Source organism: Protopterus annectens, chromosome 2.part0, assembly GCF_019279795.1.
Source record: "Protopterus annectens isolate FY-2018-M chromosome 2.part0, PAN1.0, whole genome shotgun sequence".
Lineage (NCBI taxonomy): Eukaryota > Metazoa > Chordata > Ceratodontiformes > Protopteridae > Protopterus > Protopterus annectens.
In genome coordinates, this window is record NC_056728.1 from 819534482 (window position 1) to 819553730 (window position 19249).

Here is a 19249-nt window from a genome sequence, read left to right on the forward strand (position 1 = left end):
ATATATATAATATAAATATTCATTTAAAACAATAAATCAAAATGTATGCTTTTAGCTACCAAAAACAATATATAAATCCAAAAAAATACCATAAGAATCTTTTTGAAGCAAGTCTCAAAAAGTGAAGCAAAATATATATGTGTCTATATCTGAATCAAATATAAGAACAATAAATTCATTATTATAATAGTTTATAGTAAACTGAATATATATAGGCTTCTATATTAGGTGACACTAAGGAATGAGACCATTTTCATATATAATAAAAAATGTGAATCCATATGTATAAAAAACAATAAGAAATATAAATAATTAAAAAATAAAGGTTAAAATATTAGATCTATCACTAATATAAAATGAACTTGATAAGCTAATAAAATGTTGAAGTAACAATAGCTAATATATCAGTTGATAGATTAAACATTTAGATGATATACATTTCAGAAGGTCCATTCTGTAAAGTATTAACTCACTATCAAAACATTATGTACAATGTCAAAAAATGAGGTCATGAAATATATCATGTCATAAAATATACAATATAAAAATATAATGTATATAAAATATTAAATAAGAAATATGAGTTAAAAATTCTTATCTAAAGCAAATGTATACGTATATATCACATTGTACAATACCTACAGATTATAAATCAGGGGACACTATAAAATCCCATATATTAAAAATGTATATTAGGTATTTATTTCAAACTACATTTCTTAAGTGTAGATCTTATACTAATGTATTGATTGAGGCCAGGTGGGTGTTGTGCTTTAAAGCATAGTATCCAAGATAGTTCTACATTTTCCAATTCATTGAATATATCACCTTTACGTATATTGGATTTGGTGACCTGTAGTATCCTAAACCTAAAAGTGTGTCCAACATTGTCCTTTATATGTTTAAATAATGCATTCTTCACATCATTATTTTTTATGTCGTGTAAATGATTATAAATTCTCTCTTTTAGCATTCTTGTTGTCATGCCTATATAAAACACATTGCAATGACAGCAGTCTGTGAGATATATCAAGTTAGAGCTATTACAGGTACCTTTAAATCTAGGTCTAAAATAAAGGTTCATAAAAGGATGTTTAAATTCTTGTTCCTTAGAGATATATGGACACATATTGCAAGCATTACATGGATAAGTTACTGTTATATGAACTAGAGACCTAGGGATAACTGGTGAATCAACTTCCCTAAACTTCTCAATGCATAATAGCCTTTTCAAATTCTTGCTATTTTTATACACAAACACAGGTCTTTCTCCTATACATTTTTTAATGTCTGTGTCAGTTTGTAAAATATGCCAATTCTTTTTAATAATATTAATAATGTATTTATTATTGCTAGTATACCTAGTCTGAAAAGTTATTTCATATTTATTAAGTTTTCCATTATAATGTGACCTATGTCGTCGCATAGTGCCTTCATATGGTGTCTCAGTTATCTTTAAGGACTGTTTAACAGAATTAATTAATGATTGATCATAACCTCTGTTTATAAATAAATGTTCTAAGTCCATTAGTTGTGTAGACAAATCTTCGGGGTCGCTACATATTTTCTGCACCCTCATAAACTGACTTTTTACAATATTTCTGAAGACATGTCTCGGGTGCATGCTGTTAAACTCTAAAAGCGTGTTTTTCCAACACGGTTTCCTGTATATAGAAGTATGTAGGAGACCCAATGCATCTTTTGTAATCGTAACGTCTAGAAAGTCTATCTTAGTGTCAGAATACTCCATCGTAAATCTAAAAAAGGAGGTAGTAGATTCTAAATATGTAACAAAGAGTTTGAATTCTTCTATGGACCCCTTCCAGAAGATAAGGACATCGTCTACAAAACGCTTATAGAGTAACATTTTTTTAAAGAGGGGGTTGTTAAAAAGGTATGTGTTTTCCCAATAGTGAACAACAAGGTTTGCATAAGTGTTTGCGCAAGGAGTGCCCATGGCCACTCCCCACTGTTGTAAAAAAAGTTCCTTACCATATAGAAAGACATTATTATTAAGTACAAGCTGTAAAACAGCATTAAGAAGAATTTGGTCATCATTATTAAAGGATCCACTATCATTAATAAGATGTCTAATTGCTTCACATCCATAGTTGTTCGGGATAGAAGTAAAAAGACTTTTCATGTCCATGGTAATTAATAAACAATCTCCAGGGAGACCTCCATCAAAGTGTGTTAGAATTTCTAATAACTGATATGAGTCCTTAAGAATGGATGGAATGTTATTAACTATAGGTCTAAGTTTCTTTTCAATAAACACGGACATAGTTTCAGTGATCCAACCATTACTTACAACAATGGGGCGTAAAGGAGGTGGTTTCATATTCTTATGGACCTTGGGTAACCCTTTTATGTAAGGTATCCTAGGTTGCTCAACTAAAAAGTAAGAATATAAATCATGATTAATTTGGCGACACATCAGAAAATCATAAAGCTCTTGATGAACTTCATATATAATTCTATTTAAGTCAGAATGTTCAATTTTAGTGTATGTGGCTTCATCTTTTAGCATATTCATCATACTAGTATGATACATATCATAATCCAGCAAGACAATCCCTCCCCCTTTATCAGCTGGTTTCACAATCACATTCATATCTCTTTGTAAAGAATAAATGGTGTCCCATTCTGCATGTGAAACATTGTAATACAAGTCTTTCTTTGCAAAATCATTAGAAGAGCTATAAACATCATTCTCGCACGCTTTTAGAAAACAGTCAACAGCAGGAGGTAGCGTAGGCGTAAATGTACTTTTTCTTTTGAACTGAGTATCATTAGCGTTCAATTTCTCAGGATGTTTAGATTTATTAAAGCTGGTTTTCAGAGCAGTAGAACGTGAAAACGGTCTTAAATCCACTAAAAGTTCGCTAACATTACTGACCTGAGCCGGTATGTAAGTCAATCCCTTATTAAGCAGAGCTGTATCAGATGCTGTAAGGGCACGTCTAGATAAATTAAAGACCAGATCATTTAATCTCTCTGTCGACTCCTGTTGCTTGGATAATCCCCTGAGAACTTTTGCTTCGATCTCCCTCGACTGCTGGATCTGTCTTGTGGTAATTTTCGGAACTTGGAGGGAAGTGGTAAAAAACTTTCCAAGTTCCCTTGTTTCACTTCGTCATACTACTAATTTAGTGTATTTTGCATTTTGTACGAAATGCCATGCATATTATATAGGCAAACCCAATAGGCTACTAAAAGACCGGATTCTGGAACATATTTGGGACATCAGAAACCAGAAGGCCAATAATGCATTGGCTAGTCATGTTATTTCAACAGATCCTACACATACTTTTAAGTTCTTTGTTATACAGGTCATAGAGGCCAATTTACGATAAGGAGACATTGACAGCATTACAGAAGCAGCAGAACAAAAGTGGATTCTTTTATTAAATGCTGAAAAACCACCAGGTTTAAATGGCACATTTCCTGTCAAACCCTTTTTAAAACTGAGACGCCTTAAACATTAGTTACTTGCTTTTTAAATGGATTATTATCATGTTTTTATCCATACATTTTAATGTGAGTTAAAATATGTTTTTTACTTTTTAGTTTATATTTATATATTTATACTTAACAGTAAGAGAGGGACTGATTTTTGCAATGGCTTTAACTCTCTGTTCCAAAATGTTTAAACAATGTTTGAATTGATGACATCAGATGATTGTTTAATTAGTGACTTGTATATAATATGGTCTTTACTCAATGTTCTTTGTCTGATGATGCGACAGCTTGAGGTCGCGAAAGCGCTTATCATTTTTATTCTACTTTAATAAAGAGTTATCTGGTTGTGGAAGCTGAGTTCTCTTTGTATATACCAATGCGGGAAGAATAGCCTAGATGAGTTCATAAATAGAACAGTGAAGAACAACTGGTTCTCATGTAAGTATACCACTGAAAGTCCCTCGTAACCATAGTATCCTTTTACAAGCACTCCATACTCTAAATGATTACATTTTTGTCAAAAACAAACGTTTCTCTCAAAACGTTTACACGAGGACTAAAATGTCTGTTTTATTCTCATAACATGACAGCCCCAGTCTTTATTTTATAGCATAATAAACACTTTCTGACAGAAAAAAACCACACAGTTTTCACATATAGTAATAAAAGTAGGAATGCTTTCCCCAACATGGACTTATCTGCCTAGCCCTTGAAGATAGTTAGCCAGTTGACAGGATAATAGGACTTGACAAAGAAGAGCTTGCTTTCTGGAGGGTACCCAAAGATTATACGTTGAGCTCATGGGTGGAGTGGGACAGAAGCCAGCCGTATGATCTGCCCCTACTGCTAACACAGAAGTTGAGGAAATGCCCACCTATCATCATAATACTTGTCTTGTTAGTGACAAAAGTCAATGAAATGTCTATTGACTCTCCTTGCTGAGCCCATGGCTTAGAGGTAGGTCACCACTGAAGGATCATGATTGGGCTGACAAGCCAGTTATTGAGACTTGCTCTGTACCCTGAACCATTGTCTCTTGAGGTGTTCCATTGTTCCTCTAAGGAAGTCAAATGACTGTGGGACCATCATTTAGAAAATGAAGCAGAAACAGTTTTTGAAGTTTTGTGTTTCTTCATTAATACTTGCAAAGCACATTGACCCGGTGATATAAAATGTTCTAATTAAATTTAGCACAGGAGAGCCAATATTCTAGATAATGAACAACAGCCTCAAGTAGAAACTGGGTGAATGCTTATACTGTGGCATGTTTCTTTTTTTTTTTGCATACAGTGGCTGATATAGAAGCGCAGCTTTGAGGCCAAAAGTCCCATTGTTAATGAAAACAAAATGAGATGAAGCGAGAGGCAGAAACAACACAAAAAAGTAAATTGTTTTTGACAGCAACAGTGAAAAAATTGTAAAGGCTAGTACTAATAACTAGAAATGTAGGTGACCAGTCTCCACAGTGCAGTGGAAAAAAAATGAAAGGGTGTGGTTGGATTTAATCTTCCTTTTAAGGCACTGTTCCTTCGACACTGTCATGTGCGGACACTTAAAAGCCAAGTGGGAGTTTGATGAATGGACATACTTTGGAGTCATTGGAAATACCCTTTACAGGCAAAACAAGTGCAGTAGTGAAAACCCATGTCATAATATTCCATGTGAGATCTTCCACTTAGCCTTAGAGCACAACTTCCTTTGCTAATGAAAATTAATTATTGAATGAATTAATTAACACAGAACTGTGACAATACTACCATTTACAGCATGTTTAACATTTTTCTGACAGTCAGGCAAGTATTTAGAGGCCTGTGAGTTATTGCTATCATTGTGGACAAAGGAGTGGGAAGTATTAATGTGAAGATGGTAACATACCACTATTTAATAAAAACAGTTGCTTTTATTCTCAGCTTGTGATATGCAGGTGGTTTCCATAATATCCATCATACTGTTCATGCTGTCAGTTAAATTGTTGATTATTAATCAGATCTGTACACTCAGACAGGTTTTATTTGTGACTGAAAGCCAGTTTAATAAAGCAGTTTGTTTCTTCTTTCTAGGGAATACAAGTTCTGAATCATTGACTAACCCTGAACTGAGTAACCAACTCGTAGGACTTGAGAAGGACAGTATGAATACTACGTATTTGAATTCTACCGGTCTAGATGAACCAGATGTGTTTCAAAGAGCAGCAGTTAGCTCATCAAATAAAGATTTTCAGGAATCTGAAAATACATCAGAAGAATATGATGTGCCAGATACAAATTTATCACGTCACCAGCCATATGAGTCCACTGCCCTCAAGTATGAAAACCTTGAAAAAGAAGAAACAAGTAGTGCTTCCACAGATGAAGAAACAAGTGATACTGACAGCAGTGAGGCCAGCCTGGAACCTGGAGAAGTACAGAGTGTAATAAAATGTTTAAAAATTAATAGTTTGACATGCATACATTAGGGGTGGGGAGTGGTCTAGGACTTCGTATAGAATTTCAGAAGTGGATGTTACACCCTGACTTGCAGGTATTATGTTTGCCACCTACTTCTGTTTGAAAAAAAAATGAACTGACAAGGAATTTGGTTATGAAATTTACAAGCACCAGCAATTCTTTATCGTATTGTTCACTGTTGCAGCATTGTTAACTTTGGGGACATTTGCTACACGAGGTTTGATATGTGGCCCAACTTCCAGAACTTTTCATCCTTCCCCTTGTTGAAAAAGGCAGATGCTGTCCTACCGGGACATCAGAATGCCTGTGTTGTATTACTATTGTGTATGTATAATCTATCTCTTGAAATTATTTAACTCAAACCTCTTCTGAAAAGGGGCATTGGCCAGTTTAAGTATCCTGAAAAACAGAAGCAAAAAAGAAAAAAAAAATTAGATAAAATATTAAGACTAACTTCCAACTAAGGTATCTGTAGTTCTTTCTTACGGCAATACAGGAAGGTAGAATTGTTGGCGATGTTAGTGCTTAGGTGGATCACCCTGACTTCCATAAATAGTCCAGTAGGGAAGTAGATTTTCATTATTACAAGTCTGTTAAATTACCAAGAGCATTTCTTGTACACAACTAACAGCCTATAGAGACTTAGACAGGGGGTGTTTGTATTGTTCAGGGCCTGGGCACATCACATCGTGCCAAAACTGCGTCAGATTCAATAAGATAACAATCAAATATAGAGCAAACCATCTTTGGGACTATTTCAACCAGAAAAGGCTGTGTCTTTTGTCAAGTGTTGGCATGACATCAGTCTGATCATTTGCAAATGCTCTGCATAAAGCATAGAGAGAAGTGACAAGGGGAGGCTGATAACACCCATAGCTAACCTTGACTTCCATTGGCTGAATGGTATTAGGTCCAGTGAGGCACCTTTGCATCCCCACCCTGACACCGTCTGTATCTAAGACTTCCAGTGATGCACCTCAGGAAGTCACCACCCTCTCGTAGGAAAGTCTATCCTTTTAAACCAAAGTCCTACATTAGTCAGTTGGTCTGGACATTTTCCTGCCACTATTTGCTTCAGATGCCAGTGTTGTAATAACCAAGGGTAAGGGTGGTTTACTCTAAATTCTGGTATGTGAAGTTGACTGCAGTTCAGAGACTGAAGTTTTCAGTGTTTTCCTATGACCGGAGACCTCTGAGGCAGCTTCAAAAAGTATGTCCAAGATATCCAGACAATGGATGCCCGACATTTTACATTAGCCTGAGGTGGGCACGGCTAACCCCCTCCCTGGCTCCCTGGGTGGGTAAGACTGACAGAGTACTTTTTTTTATCCTCAAGAACCTGCAGCCTTCAGTGTGTGTGTGTGTGTGTGTGTGTGTGTGTGTGTGTGTGTGTGTGTGTGTGTGTGTGTGTGTGTGTGTGTGTGTGTGTGTGTGTGTGTGTGTGTGTGTGTGTGTGTGTGTGTGTGTGTGTGTGTGTGTGTCTGTGTGTGTGTGTCTGTGTCTGTGTGTCTGTGTCTGTGTGTGTGTGTGTGGTGGGGAGGGGAGGGGGCTCGCCCAAAAAGAGGAAGACATCCTGCACTGAAGAATACAGTTTCTCCTACTTGAAGGCAAACTGATTTATTTGGAACAGGAATCTGCCCTCCCCATGTCTTATACGTGAGACACCAAGGAAACCTCATCAACTACCACTACAGAGAATGGTTTCTCCTTTGGAGACACCCTAATTAGGATGAAGGGTGTCTTCAAATGAGAAGCTAAGGAGTACTCTGATGCCCAGTAAAGGAATAAAAAAGTTATTCATTTGCTTACAATTTCAATATTGCTCACATATGGGGAAGTATGCTGTCAAGGATACCATACATCCAGCCAGCGTAACAAAGTTTGGGTGCCTTCCTCATGCACTGTACATCTGACTGATGTATGACGCACAGTCTTTCTCATAGCAGCCATGGTAATGACACCTTTCAGACAAGCTAGTAGATATGGTGTGTTATAAAACCAGAAAAGTAACCAGGTGTGATTGATCCCATGCCTTTCAAATAGGAATGAGTGCTGGGTTTCCCTAAAGATGGGCCGCACTCCAGCAAGGGGCCTCTTGTGAATTCCATAGTGGTGTCTGCTGCCTCCAAAATAGAGATCCTTGAGAATGGCCAGGCTATTTTGTCTGCCAAGCAATGAATCCAGGCTAACAGATAGGCTTCAGAAGCATGTCTATACATCAAGTACTTTCTCAGTTAGAGCCTTGAGTTATATGGTGCATATGATTAGGTGTCAGTGGGATTTGGCCAGTAAAACTTCTAACACTCTGAAACTGTTGCTTACAGTGATCTGAGGTTGCAGTTGGAGACCCATGTGGCAGCCATAGCTTCCATCTCTTCTCTGGCCTTGTGTCTAATTCATAATGCCATGGATGGTCCGGCTGGAGTGGTGGGTTCTGTTTTTATCAGTGCAGAGACGGGTCTTTCTTTTCCTGACCAACTTTATAGACTAATTCAAGGTATTATTTATCAGTGCTCCATTTGACGAAACATCCTTGTTTGGGCAAAAAGTGAAAGAGAAATTACTGCAGTATGAACTCACAGTTATTGGGGTGAATGTTTCTGGACCTCAGAGATCATTTCAAAGACATCAAAAATTCCAAAGACTTGTGGTTCCAAAACTCCCAGCTGCCTCAGAATTCACAACGGTATGACAGGGGTTCTTATGGTAAAAGGGACATCTGGTTTAACCACTACCTTGAAGTCAGAGGTGGTCCTAATCACCTGGACCTTAGAGGGTTCTTTCAGGGTTCCTGTCAGAATGAGTTTTGAAAAGTTGCTGTACTGTAACCCTCTGGAAGCAATCAGGGCATAACTTTCCCTTCACCTACCGACATGGTTAGCCATCATGTTGCTGCTCTATTCCATTTGTAAAAATGACCAAAAGCAGACCATCAGCCCAGAGAGGGTTTGGATTCTACTCCATATTCTTCTTGGTGTCCAAAAAGACTGAGGAGTACAGACCCATCCTCGACTTAAGTGGACTAAACCAATATGTGAAGAAGTTATTCCAGATGGTTTCAGTGCAGTCCATAATGCTATGCTGGCAGGAGGCTGAATGTGCTGTTTGGATCTCCAAGGCTTACACATTAAAATAGCAAAGACATTAAGGAGGTTCCTACATTTCCTGGTGCGAGTCAGTCACTGTCAAGTTTTAGTTATTTCCTTTAGACTCGTAGCCCCCAGGTGTCCACCAGATGGATGCTCGGGACTCAGTGGGACCACGCATTTCACTCTGTGCCACACATGAGTAGTTTTACCTGACATGTATTAGTCATTAGAATAGTTGTGTATATGCCATGTCTTATTCTTTTTATACTTAATTTACCTCTGTACTCTGAGGACAAGCTGATACCCAAAATTTCGTTTAGGTTATACTTGTGTTTCCTAAATGACAATAACGTTTTCTTGGAATCTTTGCATCATTGAATAGTCAAGCTTTAAAAAGAGTTGTATCAAGACTTTGTTATGTGGACAGACAGGCATCATTTATTTGTGGGGACACCATTTATTCAGCCTTCCTTGTTGCCAGAGTAATGACAGACACATCCATTCTTGGGTGGTGAAGTATTATATGCACAGGACAGGGCATATGGACAACACAAGAGGTCAACTGCCATATCAGTGTGCTGGAGATGAGATCAGTCCTCCTAGTGTTGCAGGTATTTCAGGACTTGGTCACCCAGAGTGCAATTTCCATTCACACAGAAAACATGGCAATAGTACGGTACATAATCAAGCAAGGTAGAACACACCCTTATCCCCTATACAGAGAAGGCATGAGGGTATAGTGTTGGACTGTAGCATCACATCTCTTTTTAACTTAAGTGCATATACTAATGGGCATCCAGTAAGATTGTGGACAGGCTGAGCAGATAAGTTTTGCTCACAAATGAATGATGTCCTTTCATTGCATTGTTGCAATATTCTTTATAATAGAACTTCTTTACAATAGGGATCCCCTGCCAAGTGTGTCCCAGCATCTGGCCAGTATACCAACACCTTTAGGTTGCTTTAAGGTATGCCATACATTACATGTATGCTGTCTCCATGTAGCATCGGGCATAAAGGTGAAGTCCAGAAGTACCATCCTCAGAACTTATTTGCTGCCAATCTAAACGCCATCGTTTGATCGTCAGTCTGAAAACCCGCCTCATTGCTGGTTCACCATGCAATTTCAGATAAATGCTCCATTGGGGTTTTTGCTGTTAACTTTTTTCCTTTTTGTTGTTGCTTGTAGGGTTTCATGTCATCTCAGAAGGGTAAATGCCAGTGCGGGAGACAGATTCCCCCATAAAGACTGGCTTGAGCAGTGTTTATTTTGTTTTGGTGCTTCCCATGACCATACGTTCTGTTCCATTTGTCAGGCTTTTGTCCCAAAGTCTCTCCATTGTTAGCTTTCCTCTTTGGCCTTGTATTTGGAGAACCACCATCTTAAGCTTTTAGCTAAAGACACTGGGAAGGAACATCGTGCTCTGAGGGTCAGCTGTCTGTGAAGAAGAAGGCCAAGAAGTCTTGGTCTGATTCCTCTGCTGTACTGCCTCCACTAGACGCATCTCGCAAGGCTAGTGAAAGCTGAGAGGATTGCCCAGCTCCTCCGTTAGATTTCTCTCCTGTGACACCTTCTGAGGCCAGGATGGATCCAACCTTAAGCACATCCCTGGAGGCCTCATACACATCTGCTTTGGATGTTCACTGGGAACCGCGGCCGATTATTACCAAAGGGCCTATGTGTGTTCTTCAGATTCTGGTTAGAGAGGAAGTTTTGACTACAACTGCGTAATATCATCTGACATCTGTACCTTGTAAGATTTAAAAGGAAGACATTTGAAAAATAAACAAAAACAAAGCATATCTCCTGCACCTAAGGACCCTCAGAGTAAATGGCAGAATTTCTCTCAGGTTCTTGGCCTTGAAAACTCCTCAGGAAGTTAATGTTCCTGCTCCACCTTGATCCTAAACTAATCTTGAAAGGTCTAGAGGACAGGATTCCTCTGAGGAGGAGGTGGATTCAGATGAGGAATCCCTTGCTTATTCATCCCAGATTCCTTCTCCTTTAGACTGTGGTTCTGAGAAAGAGGAGTCGACTAGTCCTGACACTCCTTTTGAGGAGATTTCCTTCAGGGAAACAATTTCCAGGATGATGGAATTTTTTAAATGGGGCTCTGTTCAAGTTTCTGAGGTGGAGAAAAGGTATTATGAACTTATGCAAATGGACTCTTCCAGACCTTCTTTGCTCTCCCTCCTGTTTTGGCTGCCTTATCGGATGTCTTTCCTACTGTGTTTCAAGCTCCAGACTTCCAGCCCCCTGCCCTCAAAAAACCTGATAGGTTTTACAGTGTGCCCGAGGATTGCAAATTCCTTTATAGATGTCCGTCAACTGACCTCTCTATGGTGTCTGTGGCATCTGACAAGCCATCTCAGTTACTGCCTTCTACAAAGCTTGTTCCTTCTGATGAAGACAGTAGGACTCTGGAAAGGCTAAGTAAGAGGATTTATACCTTTGCCACCTTGGCTTTAAGGGCTTTCAGTTACCAGACCCGTATGTCTAGATATATTCTGGCACTTCTTTCCCAGGCCTGTCAGGTTATTTCTGACCTTTCTGATTCTGAAGGAAAAACTTCTGCTCTCTCCTTGTTGGGGACTTTTCCTCAGGTGGCTCGCCATTTTATTAAGTGCAGTTGTGATGCAGCAGATGCTTCTTACAGAGCTGCTGCTTTTGGTTCTGTAATGAGATATTCTTGGCTTCAGTTTCAGCCTTTGCCTGATGATAGTAAGGCTAAATTGATGGATGCTCCTCTGTATAACAAATACTTATTTGGTGAAGCTGCTGCTGATTTGTTTAACTCTCTTCAGGATAAGGGCACGGCTTTGCAGGAACTTAAAAAATGTTTTTGCTTCTCCTGTGCCTAAGTTTCAAAGAATTTACCCTAAAAAGCTGATGTTTCTGTGCAGGCAGTCTCACTCTCTTCCCAAGGGTAAGAAGGGGAGTAAAGGGACTCCTCCTGCTAAAGCTGCCCAGACTCCTGTGAGCCAGAAATCCCCTTTTCCTGACAAGCCAGGTGCTGTCTGACTATTCTATTCTTCTCAACCACAATTGTCTTTCTCTTTGTCTTTCCCTATCTCTTCCAGTTTGGTTTAAGATTACTGAGGATTCCTGGGTATTTTTCCATCATGTGCCGAAATCTCTTCCCCCTTTTAGGGGCATTCCTCAGCCTCATCAGGAACAGTTGTTTTTCTTTCGAGGGGTGCTTCAGGATCCTCTGACTCAGGGAACTTTCCAGTAAGTTCCAGTTTCCCAAAGACGAAGTGGTTTTACTCCAGAATGTTTTTAATTCCTAGGAAAGAGGGCACTCGGTGCCTATTCTAGACCTCTCTCATTTGAGCACCTTTCTGAAGGTCTCTTCCTTTTGGATGTTGTCTGTTCAGACTTTGTTCCCTCTGCTGCTTTCTCAGGATTTTCTATTGTTTCTGGACCTCAAGGATGCCTATCTTCACATTCCTCTTTATCCACTTTTCAGGAAGTTTTTACATTTCTCTGTTGCTTCCTCGCATTTTTACTTCTTAACTTTGCCCTTTGACCTTTCTACTGCACCTAGGGTATTCACCAAATGCCTCGCTTCTGCGATCACTTTTTGCAGGCCAAGAGGGATACAAGTACTTCCGTAAGTTGATAATCTCCTGCTTCAGCCATCCTCTCCAGAGATTCTACTGCAGCATCTTCACGTTGCCATTTTCCTTTTGCAAAGCCTGGGGTTGACTATAAATTTCCAAAAGTCCTTTCTGACTCCTTCACAGGATAATGTATTTCTGGGGTGCAGGATCCAGACTATTCCAATGCTGGCATCCCTGCCTCCTCTCAAGGCCTTGACACTTCTTTCTTTCAGTCCCTTCTTCCTCTGGCCTTAATCACAGTAAGGGAGTTTCTGAGAGCTCTAGGTTTTATGGCTTCCACCATTCATATGCTCCCTTTTGCCAAACTCCACACAAGAAAACTTCATTGGTTTCTAAAGTTAGTTTGGTTTCAGCATTCTCATCCCCTGGACTTCTTAGTTCCTCTTCTTCCATGCCTCAAGCTGGAATTTCAGTAGTGGCTTCAGCAGTTGACTCTCAATCCAGGGCTCCCTTTTCAACCCCCTCTTCCCTCTCAGGAGCTGTTCACAGATGATTCAGACATGGGATGGGATGCATCCTTCAGCTATCTAAAGGTGCAGGGTCCTTGGTCACCTCAACAAAGGAAAAAACACATCAATGTAAAGTAGATGAGAGTGCTTCTGCTGTCTATTCAAGCTTTTCACCCTCTATTTTCCCCAGGGCCTCTCAAGGTGTTTACAGACAGTACCACAGTAATGGGATATGTCAACAAGCAAGGGGGATGAGATCTTACCTCCTTTGCCAGTTGGCTCTTCTAGTGTGGTAACTAGCTGTCCAGTACTGTGTAACTCTTCAGGCAGTTTATATTCCCTCAGATCAGAACATTGTGACAGACTGTCTGAGCAGGTCCATAACACGAGTGGATGCTTCACAGTAATGTGTTTCTGGACATTGTCCACCAGTGGGGTACTACTCAAGTAGATGTATTTGCCTCCCCTCTGAACAGACAACTTCCTCTATTTTGTGCCAGAGTCCCATACCCTCTGGCCTGGAAGGTGGACACCCTCTCTTTTTCTTGGAAGGGGATGTTTCTTTATGCCTTTCCTTCCCTTTCCCTCATTCCAAAAGTCCTGTTCAAAATACAAAAGGATGCTCCTAAAATCTTGCTGGTGACTCCCTTTTGACTGAGACAGCATTGGTTCCCTCTTCTTCTGCATGTAGCCAATGGCAGTCATCAGAACTTACCTCACAGGATGGATCTACTCAGACAAGATGAGGGAACTCTCATCCATCCTCACCGGTCTACTTTTCAACTAACACTATGTGATAGGATTTTGATTCCATGCAAGCACCTTTTTTCTGAGGGCATGCTTCAGATCCTGCAGGAGACCAGGCACCCCACAGCTAGAAAGTTCTACTTATCCAAATGGACACGGTTTTCTGTTTGGTGTCTTTCTCGTAACCTGGATCCACTTTCTGTGGATGTGGTTCTGTCTTATCTGTGTGAATTGCTCAGTGCTGGGTTGACTTATTCTTCTGTTAAAGCCCACTTATCAGCTGCCTCTGCTTGTCTGCCTTTATCACCTCCTTTAGCTTTTAGATTTGAGGCTAAATGGTTTCTTAAAGGCGTCCTTCATATTAGACCTGCCAGAAAGTCTGCCCTTCCTCCCTGGGATATTAGTTTTGTTTTAGAAAAATTGACCCAAACTCTTCAGCTTCCTTACAGCATTGTTGTTGACAGACTGTACTTTTGTTAGCCCTTACTTTTGCCAGTCAGGTGTCTGAGCTGCAAGTCCTTATGGCTGTTCCTCCTCTTTTAGTTTTCCATAAAGACTGGGTGTTCCTTCATACTAATCCTTCTTTTATGCCCAAGGTGGTGAATGTGTTTTCTTAATCATTCTATAATTTTGTCCACTTTTCTCCCTTCTCTGCAGTCTGCTAGTTATAAGGTGTTGCACACCTTTGATGTGCATAGAAAACTCAGATTTTATTTGGGTAAGATTAACACATTCCGTAAATCTGATCACCTCTTTGCTTCCTTTCATTCTAGATCCTTAGGTTTGGCTGTTTCCAGGATTTCTAAGGCCATTTCTTTTTGTTATACTTTTCATGCTAAGAGCCTTTTTTTCTTCTGTTAAGGCTCATTACCCGACGTCTAGCTGCTTTCAGGTTGGTTCCCTTATCAAAGGCATGCTTAACTTCATAATTCTTAAAGTCTGTCCGTATCTTTCCCTTTTTTTCCCTGTACCAAGCTCTCCTCAAAACTTCAAAGTCGACCTTTAATGTCAGTAAACAGATTGTCCAGATAATTAAGTCCCGAGGAAGCAGCAATATTAGCACTTAGTGCAGAAATCTGTTCTTTAAGACGTTTTTGCTTTAGTAGGTCCCTCTCTATGAGAATGGATATCCATTCCATAGAGCATTTGTGAGCAGCAGCAACCCATCTAGTCTTAAACTGCACATCTTCATCACTAGACAAATCGAAAGGTGTAGTAGGGTCCTTCATTGCCCTATGAATGTTAAGAAGGACAGAAGTCTCTTTAAAAATCAATTTCTCCAACTCCATCAATGAGTCCTAAATTTCTGAAGACATACGAGCCATGACACGCATGCCTAGAAACACAAATGGACTACCCCCTGGTTGTCTATGCTCATGCTCAATTTTTTCAAACAATTTTTTGTATCCCTGTGAGACTTGTACAGTCACATTCTCACCATTGGTACTGCATTCATTTGGATTCGCAACAAAACTGTCCATTGACCTCTGGCTGGTGTCTGCATTTCCCTCACGAAAAATTTTGGGAATTCACATTAGGATCACTGGCCATGATACAGCAAACCACGAAATTAGCCAGTGAAGACAAATTGATTCCACAGGGCACCAAACTAGATCTTAAACTTATTTAATAAAGCACATAAACCTCTTAGCGCCTCGGCATACAGCCTTTACAGAGTAAAACTTCAAATATTCACACAGACAACCTTATATACATACTAAACAATTATCAATCATTGTTCATAATTGAGTAATTAGATACACCCACCATTAAATAAAAACTTTTCAATTACATTCTGAGTTCAAACCTCTGGGAACCAGAGTGTCATATTTAATATAACAATTTCTTCTTTATACTTTGATTATTGTATAAATCACTTTTAACTTGATCTAAAACAGTGGCTTTTAGGAGACTTTAATCCCCTTGATGGAATTCTAAAAAATGGAAAGCAATCGGACTCTCCAGTCTCCCATTCCTGATATCTTTAAGATGTTCTTGTAAGCGGGATTCAAATGGCCCTGGAGCCGTTACAAGCCTAGCCAAGGGTTTATCCCAAAAAAAACCCCTCGGTCAGCACCTGTCACCCCTGTCAATGAGGGACACAGGTGGAACCCCTGGGACAAATTTGTGGTTTCCCATCCACTCATCAAGGTTGCGCTTGAAGAGGGTCAGCAAGTTACTCTGTTTGACATATATGGGAAGTCTATTCTACAGACGGGGCAGTCTGTGATAGGCAATCTGTTGCAAAAGAGAGAAAAATCCTATGAGTGGAGGAGCTCCCTGGTCAGCCTCAGTAAGAAGCTGAGATCCCTTATAAGATCCTCCAAAGCTAGCTACGAAAACAAAATCGCCACTGATTCTAAGGGCAACCACAAAGCATCCTATAGCTATGTTAAGAATCTCAATGGCAACACCCAAATCTGCTCTGAGTTACAGCACAGTGGCATGAAAATTACAGAACCAACTGATATTGCCAACATCCTGGCAGATAGGTTAAGTGCTAACTTTACCCCCCTCTCACCCCCTAAAGGGCCCATATCTATACAGGAAGAATGCAGAATCCCTATAATCACATCTATGCAGGTAAACGCTGCACTCTCTAAAACCAAAAACACAGTATCCATGGGACCAGACAATATCCTAGGCTGCGTTTGACATGAACTTCAAAATGAACTGCCTCCCCACCTAAGCACCATGTTCAATCATAGTTTCACGTCAGGATTTGTGCCCACTGAATGAAGCACAGCAACAGTTATCCCACTCCACAAAGGGGGAGCCAGCACTGATCCTGGGAACTATCGCCCTGTTAACCTGACGAGCCTGGTCTGCAAGGCCATGGAACATATCATCATGGAACTCATAAACAAAGACATTGGTAACCTCCAAACTCTGGACCCCACCCAGTTCGGGTTTGTGGAAGGCAGATCATGCCTTCTGAACCTGATCGACTTCTTTGAGGCAGTCACCAAAGCTGCAGATGAGGGTAAGGACGTTCAGGCTTTCGACACCATCTCCCATTCCGGAATTATAGCTAAACTCATCAAACTAGGTATAAATCCCTATGTCACAAGATGGGTTGCCAACTAGCTCACTTACAGAACCCCTCACTGTTAAAGTTGCAGACTCCAAATCTGACTTCAAACCAGTGACAAGTGGAGTACCACAGGGTTCAGTCCTGGGACTTCTCCTGTTTGGTATCTACTTCTCTGAAGTACAGGCTAACACAGAAGGCCTCTGGCTAACAAAGTTCGCAGATGGCTGCAAACTAGGAGCCATAGTCGAGTCCCCAAATGATGTGGACATCCTACAGAAGGGTCTCACTGAGACAGATGCTTAGTGTCAGTGGCATGGCCTCAAGCTCAATGCCAAAAGGTGCATTGTCATCCCCTTTGGTAAAAACTCTGTACCCATGAACTACCACATAAACGGCAGTCTACTTAACGCCAAATGTGTGATAAGAGACCTTGGGACCCAGGTGGGCAGTAGTCTCTCCTTTGATAATCACATCGCCACAGTAGTCAGGAAATCCTTCTACATGGCACACCTCATCACAAAAGGGTTCTCATTCTGGAAAAGAGAGGTCATTGTTGCCCCCTACTCGGCACTCATTAGACCCATTATAGAATACAGCACCCCTTTTGGAATGTACCTCACAAGACATCTGCAGCAGCTGGAAAGGCCACAGAAGTACCTCACAAAGAGGATTACTGGCCTCAAACAGATGCCCTACACTGATCGTCTCAAAAAACTTCAGCTTTACTCTGTAGCATATCACCTACTCAGAGGAGATCTCTGCCTTACATATAAAGCTATGTTAAACCCAGAGCTGTTGGACATGCTACACCTAAAGAAATCCCAGTCCCTCCAAGCTACATGCTGTAGGGACCTAAACCTTGTCACCACAATAAATAGGACATGCTGGAGGGATAGATTCCTGTCCCAGAGACTTCCTATACTCTGGAACAAGCTACCCATCTATGTCAAGCAAAGTTCCTCATTAGCACTCTTCAAGAAAAATTTTGATGAGTGGATGGGAAATAGGAAATACACCCCAGGGATCACTTCTGTGGCTCTGCTCGACAGTGGCACAGGAAATTAACTTTCTTCATTGGCGTAAGCCAGGGAACCTTGTTAGCTAGGCTTACTTAGGCCCCTGGACCGATAGCCTAGTACCTACCTGTGAACCTGTCTCTCCAGCAGGTGTTGATGTCGCATATTAAATTCAGGCCTTTTGAGTGGGTAATGCACGAGGAGTTAGACTTACGGATATGGAGCATCTCCAGTAGGGCAGGGTCCAAGATTGCCTTGTAGGTGAGACACAGATCACCTCTGAGAAATCTGTATGATAGCAAGTAGAGTGATGGTGATTTGAGCCTGTCCACATAGGACAGGTGTTGGAGGCCATGGATTCTCTTTGTGAGGTATTTCTGTGGCCTTTCCAGTTGGTGCAGATGTTTGGAGAGGTACGTACCAAATGGGGCATTATACTCAACTATTGGTCTAATGAGGCAGGAGTATAAAGAGGTAATCTCCTTTTTTCTGGACGCAATCCCTTTACTAATGAGATGAACCAAGTAAAATGCTTTTCTGACCACTGCTGCTACAAGATGTTTGAATGCGAGATTGTTGTCAATCTAAGTACCCAGGTCTGTCACCACAGGTTGTGTGCTTAGGGGGTTGCCGTCGATGTGGAAATCAGTGGGGGCCATTTTTTGCTGAATGGTATGAAGATACATTTTTTGCATTTAACTTGAGGCCATGACTTTGGCACCAGTCATTAGTTGCTGTGAGACCCTCTTGCAGTATGTTAATATATTTTGGGGAGACAATGACAGCACCCAACTTACAGTTGCCCACAAACTTGGTCAGCCACAGGCCTTTTGTCTTTGCCTGGACCTCTGAGAAGTAGATGCCAAATAGTAGGGGTCCCAGGACAGATCCCTGTGGAACTCCATTAGTGACAGGTCAGCTGTCAGAGGTGGAATTGCCAGTTTTGACCTTGAGGGTCCTGTCTGTGAGACAGTTGGCCACTCACCTGATGAGATAGGGATTTACGCCAAGTTGTGTTTTTTTTCCGATGATGCCTGAGTGGGGGATTGTGTCAAAGACCTTGGCCAAGTCAAGGTAAGCTGTATGTACTGACTTTCCCTCATCCAGGGCCTTGTTGACGGTCTCAAATAAGTCAGCCAGGTTCAACAGGCAATATCTGCCCATGAAGAATCTGAACTGGGTGGGGTCAAGTGCTTGGAGATTGCCTATGTCCTTGTTTATGAGATCCATAATAATACGTTCCATGGCTTTACCCAGCGAGCTCAAGAAAAGTACAATGGGCACGAAAAGAGATTAAATGAGCAAAGTGAATATAAGGGCAAAATGGGCATATTAAACGTTAGTAAAGCAAGGTGACTGCTTGTTTTTTGCAAAGTGCTGT

General features: G+C 40.6%; 1 protein-coding gene across 6 annotated transcripts in view; it reads left to right on the plus strand.

Moving 5' to 3' along the window:
* KDM4C (lysine demethylase 4C) overlaps positions 1–19249 on the plus strand; it is a 3520425-nt gene that overhangs the window by 2028134 nt on the left and 1473042 nt on the right. For all 6 annotated transcript variants that reach the window (XM_044061093.1, XM_044061091.1, XM_044061094.1 and 3 more), the window contains exon 11: positions 5523–5872. In XM_044061093.1, coding sequence (XP_043917028.1) covers positions 5523–5872 — 350 coding nt within the window. The remainder of the gene's footprint in view (positions 1–5522; positions 5873–19249) is intronic.